Consider the following 15,488-nt stretch of genomic DNA (forward strand, 5'->3'; position numbering starts at 1 on the left):
GCTGCATTATGGTCCCCGTGAACGACCATATTTTTTCCGCGGAAAATCTTCGAGGTACATTAGGGACAAAGTTACCACCATCGATTGACGGTGGTGGTGTCTTTACTGTAAGATAGCTCCCGAAACGAGAAAATCCCTTGCTTTAATCGAAACAAAGAATCGTTTATAACTTTGCAAATATTAATCGTTCGATCCATGTTTACTAAGACATTTTTTCATCATTTCGTGAATACCTACTATCTACCGTAGATGCTATGAACCCTTATTTTGTATCACCCTGTATGCATTACGTAGTGTATCGTGACTGACGGATGACGGAGCCATTAAACGGATCTTCGAGCAAACACGCGTCAATGTCGAGAGAGCAACGAGCTGCCCCCGACGACACCCAACACGTTTGCCTACGCCGAGGAAACGATCGCGGCATTTTTTGTCGGACAATCGTGATCGTGCACACGCGGACGGATCAGTGCAGAAGGAAGGGCGGTAAAGGCATACGTGTCCGGCTAATTCCACTCGTCCGAGCGACGTAATACCGTACACAGCAGTGGGTATCTTTTTTGCGTCGGATTTCCGCGTCAAAACGTTCCCGTTAAGCTTTGCTCGTCAATCTCTTCCCGTAATAGCTTCAACGCCATTAATCTACCCACGAAACGAGCACGAGCTCGCACGTACACGTGTGTCCAGAAAGGCTTTTCGAGACAATCGACAGGACTAATGACTTTCGTCGATTAATTAACGGGGCCTCAGTTGGGGGCCTAACAACCGTTACCTTCGATCTTGTGAATTGTTGCACGTTTGGCACATCGTAATACGATATCATATTCGCTCCTCTAATTCCAATTTCATGGCAATTTATCTTTTTATTTTTTAATATCGTCAATAGTTTCGGTGATACCAATTCGAGTGGGTCGATTTAAATGGGACACCCTGTGTATGTACACATACATATATGTATAGATTGATAGAAAAAGCTCCTGTGAGATTATTAGAGGTTCTGCTTCTATAAATTCTCTAGACCTAGACGTAACCGCAACGAGGAGCGATTGTTTTGTCAAGCGCTTGGCCGTCTGACTCCCCTGATCTCTCTCCCCTGATTCGTGCGCACACACACCCTCGGGCGGAGATCAGCTACTCTCTCGAACAAAACGTCCCAATTACGAGTGGCTAAATGGAAAATGAAAAAAAAAAAAAGAAATGATTCGAGGATGTCGAGAGAACAAAATCACCGAACAAAAAGACACTTACCTATCCTATCCTCCACGTATGTATGTATGTATGTATGTATGTATGTATGTACAGACACGAGATCGTAAATCGTCGAGGGATTAAATAAAGCGAAATAATTTCTCGATATATTTAGCGAACCGAACAATACATTAGATTTTACTAAGTTCGCGAAAGTGGCACGATTTTCCAACACGAAAGATGTTATTTTGCCCAAGGAGGGAGGGGAGGGGGCTGGTAGGCGTGTTAAGTGCGGTAACGTCGTCCGTCGCGTTTACTTCCTTTTTCGGTATTTACGACGTTCCGTGAGGAATAATGAAAAGGGATGCCGACCAGCTGATTATGCGTAAAAGTAACCACATAGCGGTAAGTGAAAAGGAAGAGGCCGATTGGCAACTACCGACGACGCTTGAATTCATAATTTCCATTTCTATGTATAAGAAACGCGCGGCGGCACGCCTTCGTCGATGAAATATCGGTCTGGAGAATAAGATAGGAATGTAATTCGCTCGTTTAAATCTTTCGATATACAAGTGTACCTATGTATGTGCTGAAGGGGAATTTACACTTCTAGATGTGCATCGCGAATCTACAATACTGGATCTACTTTATTCGCTGGTCAAATTACATCTTCACTTGGGACGAAATGCAGTTGAAGACAATTTTTACACCTTTCGGTGTGGATGAATCATCCACGTTGCATATACAAACTATACCATGTATTTAATATGCTCTTTAGTAAGAGAAAACAATTTTTTAACCGTTGTTGCATTTCTGTATAAATAATAAAAATATAATTGTTTTCCATTTTTTAGCGTAGTTCGAAGTTGGTCCATATTGTTTCGAAAAAATTTGTTTAATAATACTACATCAATATCCTGTACATTAATCGTGATATAACTTTCAAAAAAAGTTTTTATGGGATACACCGTATATCCACGTAATAAGTTACAGGTTTATATGCAAATACCGCAGGATGGTAATGATAAAGCGAAAGCTGCATTTTATCGGGAACCGTACCAACACGTGTCGACGACAGAAATTTATCGATAAATCGTTAACAATCCAGCGTGATATCCTCTCTTCGGGGGATTCATTAAAGGTCATATGTACAGTACGTATATGTATACACGAGAGGCCCCAGTGTGACGCGTATACACGATTTAAATGCGTGCGCGAATATATACGAAGCGAACACCCCCGATCGAGACGCGTGCTGCGTGCAATAGAACGTTCAGGAACAATCCATTTAACCCTTATTAGGTCAGTGTCAACGGCCAAGATTGAAACGCCCCGGCGAAACGAGTTTTGCGATCGAACAGGCAGCCACCCATTAGAAATGCGCATTATTTAACGCAAATGCGAGCTCGTAATTGCATATAACCGCGACATACAAAGTAATCGAGAAGAGCAGGATATCGACGTACCATCTCTCACTCTCTCGTGTAGAGCAATAAATTACGACTGCAGAGCGTGTCTTGTAATTGCATTTGTTGTTCGGTGTCGTGTGAAAGAGAAATTTCGAAAATATACTGGTCGTGTCAATTAAGCTCTAGCGTGTTTTACACGACATGGAAATTCGATCCAAGAGAAAGGTACGATCTAATGGCATTTGCCACCGAGATGACAAATAGGAACAGCGTGTAAACGTTTTGTCAATATGTCAACGATGCCGAATGTCTCTTCCCGATTGAAAACAGAATGTACAAATTTTAACCCATTAAGGACCAATGGTTAATTTACATTACTGAATACTATTTTTTAACATTGTGATTGTGAAAGGGAATTCCAGGGATTTATTTAATAATTTTTTCGTCGCTATTTCTTCTTCCACTGTAATTTTGCAAGTATTGGTTCGTACTTGGTAAGGTCCAGATCCTATACGACCCAAGTTGTAGTTCCTCCTGCGACCTTAAAACCCACACCTTGTCATTCGAGCGTTAACATGGCTGTCAAATTTCCGTTCGACTCCAATCTTTCTAAAAACATTCGTAACTTAGTAATTACGAAACCCTGACTGGTCGATCCGGTTAATCAAGGTCCCACTGTACTATATTTTGTTTTGTTTTCTTTACAATCTATAGATCCAGTAAGAGGTAATAATAGACACACAGTGACTCACCAGTTTATTCACGAAAGGCTGTCACTTCTATTTTACCAAATTATTTACCGCTATGCGAATTTTATTTAAAAATTAAGATAAATTTCTTACAGAACGATGATAAAAGTTCTTTCAGAAATCTCTGAACGGATTTGTGAGTCACTGTACACCCAATTTGTGGAAAAACAGAATTGGGTGCATTAGCATCGTCACCGTTTCAAAAGCATTGAATTGATAGATCACTGACTCGAGAAATTCCACGAAAATTTTCATAAATTTCCGAATGTATCACTTTCAGCGTGAATGTTCGCCCACTGTTTCATATTATCTCGTGATCTCGCGTCCGTTCGAATATTCACGAGTGAACCAGCCGAACGAGCATATCCGATGCAACCGCGGCGAGCACATCCCAGCCTCCGCCGCTTCTTCCCTTCCCATCCATGCGCGCCGGGCTCTTTGACCTCAGCACCATTCTGCATAACGGTGCATCGGCCTGGACGTTTGCCTATTATGTCACTATATTCGCGAAAGGATGCTGTGTACCGTAACCCGAAGAATCGAGGCTTCGCCGCAGATTTTCCGAATCCGCGCACGATCGACCGTTTGCGGTACACCATAGAATAACACGAAACACTGTGAAAAAACTGCAGATCGTGTATCGTGTCCTGGTTCGATAAAAGCCCCCAGAATGATCGCATATGCAACGGCTCTCGTGATCAAGTACATATTTATGGTCGATAAATTTATTTACACTGGATTCTTGCCACTTGGACAGCCTTCTTTCACGTGGATTACCGTTTGTCCGTTTGCAATTGAGATCATGATTTTCCAAACGGTTTATCTACAGTGAAGACTCGATAACTGCGCGGAAGGGTCTCTACGTTAAATACTTCAGCTTCATTCCCACTAGTGGTGGGTTCCGCACAGAAAGAGCGAGGCCCAAAATGCAGTTCGTGAAATGACAATTCATGAAGTGCAGAAACCGTGTCCCTCTGCGGCAACTACTCCAAAGCGGTCCCGAGTTTCGTGCGTTAATCGACGATTTACTGTACTTCGTTTGGATACGTTTTGTCATTCCTCACAGGTAAGTTCCTACCAATAAATGTTATCAGAGTACGTGTTTTCTTCAGATTTATGTTCGTTGTACACTGGCTTGACTGCGTTGCAAATTAAGCTTTAATAGTCTACATAATGATACACCCCGGAAGCAGAGATCTGTGTTCCCTTTATCGGTTATTGGATCTTCGGACGTAACAGCGATAAAGGAAATGAAAAGACGATCGATCCACCGGTTACAATTTCTTGCTAGCTTAATTCCTGAGAGATCGATTAGACTGATTATGATTTTGTTTGCATAGATTATGCATCCCCGACGCAATTGATCATTGGACGCAGGCGATTCCTTTAATACACATAGACTGCTCCTGTTTCTTTCGTTAATTGTCCCGAGCGAACAGGAATCCAGCCAGTGACCTGTTATTTGCGATTCGTTTCCTACCCGCTAGGGGAGGAAGGGGTGTGGATTTTCTCTATTTGCATCGTGATGCTGTCTCCCGGTGGTCATGGTCTGTGGGGTCTATTTTATCCGTGGACTAATTGGCACTAATTACGCACCGACACGAATCTACGGTGGAAAGGACAGAGAGAGGGAACCATCTGGAGGAAATCCGAAGAGGGATCTAATTTCTCCGTGGAACCAACTGGTCTACAGTTATTTCGTACGTATTAGCCCTTCTGAAAAAAAAATGTTTGAAACTATTTTCTACGATCCACTCGAGGCTCCAAGGTGATCTTCTGTCAAGGTTTTATATTCTTCACAATGTTAGAAAACAATTCAATAATGCAAATCGACTGAAACAAAATTCCAAATAAAATGGTATTATTAAAATGACATTGGTCTTTAATGGGCTAATTCACTGACCACCGCGGGTTTTAACCTTTTCAGGGACGAATTTATTAAGACCAGAAAGAATCTTGTTTTATTGTTCAGCTGTATTTTATAAAAATATATACCAACGACAATCAATTGGTAGAGTATACTTTTTTGTTGGGGAACTTCCTAGTGAATAGTTAATTACATTTTCATCTAAACGTACACATACGTGCCAGTATCCCTCAAGAGGTTAAGCTTACTCGCGTAGGTATGGCTGGTGTCTCGATAAAATAGTTTAAAATAGATTATTTATAAATGCAACAACCAGAAATATTAACCTGGCAAAGTCAAATTATTATTCTTTCTAACGAACCTATACAACTGACAGAACAAAATATGAATATTCCAAGCAGTAGTGCCAAAAAAATCTCAGACAAGCCATGTGGTGTACTGATCGCCACTAGGGTAAACTTACAAGAGATTCTATTCTAGACATTATTAGTATAGCTTCTGCCGAAGAAACAATCGCAAACCCTGTCCTCTATTTCGTCAAGCTGACGTCAGCTACCATACCGCTCGATAAAGAAAAAACTTGTGTAAACGTTTACAGTTTACAGGAACACTGCCGTTACGTCACTTGTAATAGAAGACCGGACGCGCGTTTTCTTCATGTTAATCAACCTCGAGAATAGGTTCGCGAGCGACGTCTCGAACTGGGAGGAGAAAAAGAATTGGCAAACGGGACGAGAGAGGTTCCGAGAATCAAAGGGTAGAATGGATCTCACTGCTCCCTGGTTCTAAAGGCCGTTTATAGTTCGGTCGAGTAGGAGAGGCTCTTTTGACTGCTCCGAACAAGGAAGCAGTGGGTAGAAAAAATAGAAGAATTAGAAACATCAGAAATCGTTAAAACGCGCGTGCTCGCATTACTCACGTGCCGATATCCGTCCTTTTCACTCTTTATGTTTCAACGTCTGTCTGCGTGTGCATACACGGTTTACGCATACGCATACACACACACACACACACACACCTCCCCCTCTCTCTCTCTCTCTTCTCGCGTTGCTATTTATGCAGTGCGTCTACTTATGCATGGAGAAGCAGTCAGCACGTATACATATACGTGGCCAAGGAACGTAATATATCGCGTGTCCCAATCGAACCGCCACCCCTCTCATCGTTCGTTTCTCTTCGAGAGATTCTACTTCAACAACGGCGCGAGCAAGCGCCTCTCAACAAATAGACTTGCTGCTGTTCCCCCACACCCCCCCCCCTCCTGGAAACGGTTTTGTAGGTGTAGACCCGTGCGACCAAACACGTTACCGGGACGTTTCGATGGATCTGTGCTTTATGTATATTTCTAGATTTCTACACGCCTGGTTATACAGAGTGCTAAAAAAAACTATGGGACACATTCACAGGATGGGTGGATTCTACGTGGAAAATTGAGATAAAAATCAAGACTAATGAAATTCCATTCGAGGCTTTGTTTCAGAGTCTAAAGCTGCGTCTACGCTATACATATAGCAAAGTTATAAAAGTTGTTAAAAAAACAGAAAGAAGAATGTTATATAACATTTTGCGTCTTATATAGCATCGTTGAGTAGGTATTATTATGTACAACGACTGCAATTTACAGAGTAATCCATCACAGTGTTCCACATTTTTTTGAATACCCTGTACACCAGCGCTTCCTCCATTTTTACGATCCATGGACAAATAAATCTTCCGGGAGCTGTATATGAAATCTTATACATAGATCGCCTATGGGTATTTTTTCAGCATATTAGCGTATGGTTGCGAATTCCTGGCCAGTTATGTGTATACGTTTTACAGTTATATCTCACGAGGCTCGAAAGAGTCTCTATCGTTTCATAGGTGGTTCACTCCACGGACTTCGCAGTTTCGTAGACGATCGAAGGAAGCGTGGTAATTAAACGAGTCCGTGGCCCGGATCGTTACACTGTGTTCCGGGTCTTTAATAATTCCAAACAATGAAGTGGAGGAAGAAACGCGCCGCCATCGCGATGATCGTTGGCACGCGGATTAAATCGTATATTTGTAATGACGAGGGCCCCGGTATGTATCGTAATCGCACCGTTTTACCACTCCTTTCCGTTCTGTCTATTAATTACGAAAACAGTATTGTTCCCCCAGACTCATATCCTTAAAATCGAATCAACCAGTCACGATATTATTCAAGAAAGAAGTGACAATCATCCAATTGCAAATTAAAAAAAGTACGAGGGGGATAGTCGAGCAATTAAGAAGAATCATCAGATCAGGAATCGATATACAGGGGGGTGCTGGAGAGGAAAAACGTGCCGAGAGTCTCGTTCTCTATCGCCCGGTGTAATAATCCACGACAGGAATGGTTACGCTCCTACACGCGAGCAACTTGTGCGTATATGCAAAAGTAAACACGTCGAGCCTGTTTAACGTGGAGTTTCGGATCGTGTATGCGTGCCACCTTTTCTTCCTCTCGAGCGTATTTTTGTCTCTCGTCTCTTTTTCCCCTTCCTAACAGTCCCGGTGTGCCCAGAGTCTCTTTCACCCCCCATGGTCGGTGACTAACACAGAAAGCAGACGGTGCACGGTGCCCTTACCCGTAAATCGCCAATACACACACAGAGAAAAACGAGGATCCACGAGCGAAGGTGATTATGTGTGCGTGCTGTGCGTGTGTTGCGTGGGCGACCCCTTCGAATGGCATATCGAGTGCCGACGAACCGACAGAAAAGTGCACAGTACTCACATACACACATCTCTCAGGTATAGGGCGTCGAATTACGATACACTTATGGAAATTTATCCTCTTGTCAGCACTGGGCTGGTTCACTGTACCTCGAAAGGAGCAGCTACGACCGTTCGATCGAAAATCGGGAATTTATATCGACAGGTATATCGAACCTTACCGAAAAGCAATCCTGATCTAAGGGTAATGTTAATAGGCTTCTTTCCTACAAGCACTGAAATTTTAAAGCCTATTAATAGATTACCGTTCGATAAAGTATTAATATCCTCTAAACAATATTTATTTAAGATTTTCAGCAATTTCGTAAGGGTTTGTAACATTAACTGCATGTTCGATAAGTGTTGTAATACTTATGAACGGGAGCGTATACACGGTCGACGGATAGTTTGCGAAGAACGTGGAGGACTAAGTCTACAGCCTATTACTTTTCGGTCATCGAAGATCTTTTGTTACAGTACCAAAAGAATATAACATGTATTGAAGCAAAAAAACCTGTAAAGGTGATCAATATATATATTCACTGCTGTGGTAAAAAAGACCAGTAAAGAGTACAATCTTGCCAATCAGTGTGTCTTGCCAGTTTTATTAAACACTAGAACTACCAAAACAGAATTATTTAACACTGTAACTACCAAAGTAATCAAAATGGCCGATCTGTAATTCCTCACAAGAATGGCATAAATTAATGACATAGCATTTTCAATGAGTCTTAATGCTACATACGTAACTGAATAAATCTTACAACCTATTAATAAATTAATACATATATATATATTCCAGCGTTAAACAAGACGAGAGGAGACGACGAACGTGTATAGAACACATCTGCAGTCGTTACACCGTAAGAATCTTTAAATTACCTTCCGATGGCGAATAAAGAGGCGCATAATACACTCGATATCGGAGTCATCTTTCTCCCGTGCTCGTCGATTCGGAGCTATCGATACACTCACTACTCGGCGAAAGCCTCCAAACTCTCCCTTGGCAACGATAGTCCGAGCATAAAGGTGATTTATGCGACGCATAATTTCCCGAGCCTTATGGCAAAATAGTATATATATATATATATATATATATATATACACACATGTACATGTGTGTATACGTGGTATACAAGCGTGGATAGGTCGTGTACGGTTAATGCAGATCACTGCGGGACCTCTTCTCGTCTAGTTCCACGAAGTCAATAATTTATTACGATGGGCTTGTGGTTCGAGCGAGAGTCAATATTGACCGTGCCCGAGATAGAGGATACGGCGCGGCCGTTCGTTCGCGGAGTACATATACAACAAATTCAATTGACGAGTCTATCCCCCGAGAATATTTACCATTGCTTTTGCTCCATCGCTACAATGATTTCTTCCCCGACTGTGAGAGTTAAAATTACTTTGACAAAAGGGTTTGGTGTCGAGAAACGGGCCAAGAGATGTAATTGATCGATACTCGATGACCGAGAGTGGAAACGACGACCATTAATTGGTCGTATTAAAATTTATCAGGAGCCAGCAGACGGCTTCCAGGAGATTTATTATGTGCTCGTCCAGTTATGGATTTTCGATACTTGCTGGACGACTGGATGAAAGTGTGTATATTCTCTAACGCGGCAACGAGTGGACCCAACTATCAGCTAAATGCTCGTCAACGTGTCACCGAAGATTAAACGTTTCGAATGCCAGTGTCGACGTATCGACTGGCGCGGTTTCGTTCGAATGGACACATGGAGAGAACTGTCGGGAAAAAGCTTAAATGTATCTACTTGTATCTTATCTCGAGAGGAACGACCGAAGGGAGTGAATTTGGAAGATGTGTACAGGAAACGGGCCGATCCTTGGCCGTAGCTTGTTAGAGTAATCCTTTATAAATACTATATGTATAAAAATGTAGAATATAGGAATGTAAAAATTTGGAGTATATAAATCTAAAACGTTAGATATAGGAATCTAAAGATGTACAGTAAAGGATTGTTAAACGTTTTGGAAGAATACCTGTGAAGAAACAATTGTACGGTGCAGAGTTTCGCGAAAGTAAAAAATTTTTAATGAATTGTAATTGTTCTCTTACCTTGTGATCGTACACATGTTGCGGTGGTATTGTTTCATGGATAATACAGGTGTGGAGCATACACAGCCTCTTCACATCAGCGATGGACTGGGAAACGTTCCTCGGGGATGTTGAAGCACCATTAATACCCGATGCAAACCAAACGAGCGCGCGTCAACGACTGACTCGAAACAGCACGAGCACGAGTTAAGAGTAGCACGAAGAGTGTCGGTGACCACCGAAGACGCCCGAAGTCCCGTTCGAAAAGCCGATTCCTTGTTATACTCATGACCCTTCCAGGCATTTTCAACCCTCCTTGTGTTCATCCCTAATTAAAATCGACAAATACATACACGCCAAGAGAAATGTATGCTGTAATAATTCTGAAAAAGAATCGAGTAACTTGTAGACGCATCACAGACACGACACCTCTTAAACGTTTTCCGTTGATTATTGCTGAAACAAAAACTTGAAGTTCAAGTTATTCTTCCTAGAGAAATAAAAAAATACTCTAGCATCTTTGGTAGGTCGTTTTTGATTGTATAGGTTTTATCGTGTTACGAGTCTCCCTTTTGACCACCAGAATTCTGAATCGTAAAAAGCAAAACATTCGACAGGGATTGTTTTTCGTATGATCCCCTCGGTTGCAGAGTCATTTAACAACTAGTTCAGGCTGTAAATTCAAAAGAGTAATTTCAGTATCAGAAACAAACGAAAGAATCTAACGTTTTAGAAAAAAAGAACTGCATTCTTCGTCTTTGATACAGTGAGACGAAGCAACACAGCTTGCGACTTACGAAAGGACAACCGATGAGGTTCCCACAGTGCACGTTCCCGGTGCATTCTCGCTGCTCACATCCGTGTGTAGATCTGTAACAGAGTCAAGAACGCCGTAGGACTCGTGGAACATGAATAATACGTACATTCAATGTCTCTATCGTATCCGATAGCATCTGTAACAAGCACATCTAACATTCTACGCAGGATCGATTTAGAATATGCAAATTCGCAATTCAATCCACCGACATGGTATCATTATCGTTAACACTTTTAAAATTATCTCCATACCCTGACACAGATACACCAATGACTCCTCGTGTATTCCTCGAAATAGTCTATTTACACAGACGATTCCCAGGAACCTGGAAGACCATTCAGAATCGTATCGTTTGTTGACTTTTTATCCTCCTACAAACCTCGGAAAAACCCGAGAGCTTCCCTATACCAGGGTAGATGCTACAAAAAAAAAAAAAAAAATACCTAGTAGACCCAAGATTCACGTTGCATTTACTTTATACCGTTCCAAGATGAGGTTAAAAGTTGAAAGCTACAAAGTATAGGGGCGAGAATCCACCCTTGGTAGAAGTTTTAATTAAACTCGAGGAGGTCGTCCCCTGAACAGGAAAAAAACGGTATGATTTTTATAGTTTTGTTTTCCAACGAAGGAATCAAGCCAAAGCCGGCCAATCACAAATCCAATCAGCGCGCATTGGGTGTCATTCCTTTTTCAATGCATTACCTACAAAAGTGCTCGGCCGAGAAATTCCAGTCAGATCAAAAGGACCTCCCTCCGCGAGTGCGCGCACGTTCATTTGCCTCCCCTGTTTGGTACGCGCTAACAGCGGAGAAAAAACCTGCCGATTGCTTAATCACTTTTCGAAGTCCCGCCGCCAACTTTTATAACTACGTCTTGTATAATTTCGTAACCAGCTGCGTTGCACCGGCACGCGGAATAATTAAAACTTACTGACAGCAGGAACCGTCGTTACACAGGAGGGAGGGGACGAGCGTCTTTCATTGGCGAACACAACAACAACAACGCCCTTTATGTGTAAATTCCGTTTCTTCCGCACGCTGCGTCGCACTGCGGACCGCTTACGTAACGGGGAATGAAGGATATGTAGGTAATGTACGGATGAAAAACGGGAACAGAAGGCGAGCTGGATTATTTACAACCTGATGATCTCAAGGGGTCAAACGGATTAATTTGTGGGACATGAGAACCCGGAGTTATTGACGGAATTGCTAGAATCGTAGCATTTTACCTCGAGAAACGAGATTGTACGGTTACACATCGTGAAATTAAGAAAAAAGTTAAATATTCATTCCAGCAACGTGGTGTGTCGCTTCGACTCGAAGAGAACGAATAATATTAATGTTTGCTGAATCGATTTTGTGAACGTCAACAGGAGTCCGACACGATGTTATAAGGCAAGAGGTTAAAATGAAAATTGAAGCGGATTTGTAGCAAAATTCCTAATGGAACGGATGTGAGAGATTTTAACCGAGCAAACGGGCGAAAAATCACGGAAGGCCATTTGACCCCTTGAAATATTCCGGATTTCTCGATGCACACCATACGACAATAAATAATTTCGGTGTACCCGCGTCTGGAGAGGAACGGCGGACAGAAGCCCTTTTCTTTTTCTCGAGGCACGTGCATAAGATATGCATCGCGGGACGCGCGGTTTTGCTCCCTTTTCTCGCGCCGCGGCACGAAATCGAGCATTTTGCTCTCATTCGATCGTAAATAAGCTACACGGCTACGCTATTCTACCGCCTTTTATCTGCGATATATACCATACATTCGACTCTCGCCGTATATATACCTCGTGTCCACCATTTGTTCCCGTGTCCTTTCGTCGCTTTTTTCCCTCCATCTGGTTGAAACGATCGCGCGCCTCCTTGATGCTTCGTATAAAAACGGGCCACAACATATTTTACGATCACGTTTCTTTTTTTCCCCCGTCTAGACAACGCGTGCTTTGATGCAGAATGGCGAAAGAAACGGTCATTAACATACATCGCTTCATTCCATCGCGGTATAATAATAATTCATCGTAACGGACTCACACGTTTGAAAGAAAAAAACATTCGAATGTAAATCAGTGACTTTCTCCCCCACCGGTGAGAAAAAAGAAACAATTCGAACATTCGCGAGTTACACTAATGATGGGCGACATATGTAGTATCAAGATTTCGAATATCGATATATAATTTCCTAATTTTGAAATAGAATTGCCATTTTGGTAAATAATTTTGTCACGTAGAAGCGAGTAGACATTCTATTAACAAACTTGTGAGTCACTGTTCATGTGTATCGATACAATTCATGATGGGTATCAATACATTCCGAAGCAATTCGAATGTATCGCCATCACTAGTATACTATAGATGCAGCTGGCTAGGAGCGAGAAACGAACACACGTGATTCGTTCACAACGGAGATTCCACCCTGATAAACCGTTTTATGTCGGATCTTCAAAACAGTACATATTAATTTCCCACCGATACTCTCTATCTCGCGTAATCCCGAACGAAAACGATCGAAACGCCCGAGCTGTTGTGGTTAATTGCGGTCAGCCAGATCTACGCACACACGCACATACACGGCCTGCTGGTTATGTACAGAAAAAGCCGGGGTATCGCCCCCCTATCGATGTAGCGCCATTAAAACGATTGCTGGCTGCGCACAACCTACCAATCTAATTCCGTTAAAACGTTCTGCCGAGTGTATAGTACTCGTTCCCAGGATTACTCCTCGCGATCATGACCGTGCTGGTTCGGGTCACCGAAAATTTTCCGCCTAGCGAAGGTCCCGACTACTCGCCGAAATAAATCAATGCGATCGCTTCAATCGAAATGCGTCCACAGACAGGAAAATATCAGGTAACCAAGTAAGGTCGTGCCATTTTAATTAATAGAGTAAATGGCTGTCTGTTGCCAGGAAAAAATGATGGTCCGAAGGCGCCATGTTGACACAGTCATACCGAGGTCAGTTTTTCGTATCTTTAAATGATTAATTTCCGGAAGTGTTACACACCGGTAGGTAAATTCTCTGTTAAATAAGCTTTTGTTTAAACATGCACAACCGTACTTCGAATTGATAGAGTGTGCGCATGTACATACAGTTTGACAATGACAAAACCTAGAAACGGCACGAACTTTCTTGATTATCCGATATATCAGCTAACACAAAATTTTTAGTAAATACGATGCAATGAACGGGACTAAATTCTAGAGGAGGTGAATTCACAATCATCGGTGGAGATGCTCAAGAATACGAAAGTGAAATCCGCGACAGGGTTATCTGGAGATCCTCGAGCGACGACTAATAACCTACACGCGTCGCCTTCTTTCGTCAGGAAATTCCGTAGGTGAGCGTCGATCTATACTAATCTCTATAGAATCTACGGAAATTCCGCGAGTGAGCGTTGATCTATAAGAGAGTATGGAAATTCCATCGACACCGAGAGAATCGCAACTATTATAAAATATTCACGATTATGATCACGGACACGACCGACGAGATGATCCCCCCTGACTCGAATTCGCTCGAGAAACTTCGTTTACATACATATGGTTACAATCTTCGAAGAAATTCGTCTATTTCTGGTTACGAATTCCTGTACGGAATGAAGAAATTTTCTTGAAACATTACGGGTCTGGGTTAGGTCACCGAGCAGCGATCCGTATTACTTATTTTACATAAAAAAAGCATCGTCAACTGCAGAAATACGAGATTACTTTGTGGTCAACCCAATATTACCATTGTTCGTTCATTAGTTTCACCTACGATTCGCCAATCGGTCGTCCGTGAAAGTACGCGCGCGTCGACGACAGGAAATTGTAAACTTTTGCATAATCCGTCGTATTCTCTCCGTGGGCTCGACATCCGCGAGTTGTAATTCGTTCGCATGAATAATTCATTAGCCGTGATTGTCGTCGACAGCTGATATATACAGCGGAACAACGACGACTTTCATAAAATTCTTTAGACTTTAGATCGTTCGACATTTCTGCGCGCTCTCGATTCACTGTAATTTCACGCAAATTGCCTGTCACGACAAATCAACCGATACAGTCCGTCAGCTTGCACGGTTTTCCGCGAGAATATAACGGAAATAAATGTCTCGTAATGGTATAAATAAAGTGTATGTCAGTCGGGAATGATCAACCGATAGCTATAGTAACCCCCGAAACTACACCCCTCGTCAGCATAGTGCGAATTGGATGAGAATAATAAGCAAATTCTACTCTGTAACACATTTGTTAGGGTAAGATTTCCTTAGGAATTCAATGGTAATCATTGCAAAAGTAAAGGACAATTTTTGTAGCTATGAAAATTTGTTATAAAAAAAAATGGCACATTTTACAACAAACAGACGAAACAATGTTTCACTGATGCAAATTCGCAACAAGTGTACTGTCTGAGGGTTAAATTCGATGTTTCCATTTGAAACAGATGATTTTTTTTCTAAACGTTCCAGAAGAACGTTTTTCAGGTCAGTTTTAAATTATTCCGAGAGAACTATACGAGATGTTGATCGTAACTGGGTTAAAGGCATCGCACGGGCGATTCCGGGAAAGAGGCTATGTACATGTATATGTATATTCAATGAACACGGCGGCGAACAAACGAGGGGCCGCGTAAAAGAATATCGAGCTCTACTGGTTTAACAACTTCTCTCTTGTATCGAGCTATCATTACCTTA

General features: G+C 42.0%; 1 protein-coding gene across 1 annotated transcript in view; it reads right to left on the bottom strand.

Annotated features, from left to right (window-relative positions):
- Positions 1-10,065, bottom strand: part of LOC107191863 — a 27,349-nt gene extending 17,284 nt beyond the window's left edge. Inside the window, exon 1 of the mRNA XM_015581002.1 lies at positions 10,015-10,065. Coding sequence (XP_015436488.1) covers positions 10,015-10,052 — 38 coding nt within the window. The 5' untranslated portion in view covers positions 10,053-10,065. The remainder of the gene's footprint in view (positions 1-10,014) is intronic.
- Between the last annotated feature and the right edge of the window lie 5,423 nt (positions 10,066-15,488).

This window comes from Dufourea novaeangliae, unplaced genomic scaffold (genome assembly GCF_001272555.1).
Source record: "Dufourea novaeangliae isolate 0120121106 unplaced genomic scaffold, ASM127255v1 scaffold270, whole genome shotgun sequence".
In the NCBI taxonomy this organism is placed as follows: Eukaryota; Metazoa; Arthropoda; class Insecta; order Hymenoptera; family Halictidae; genus Dufourea; species Dufourea novaeangliae.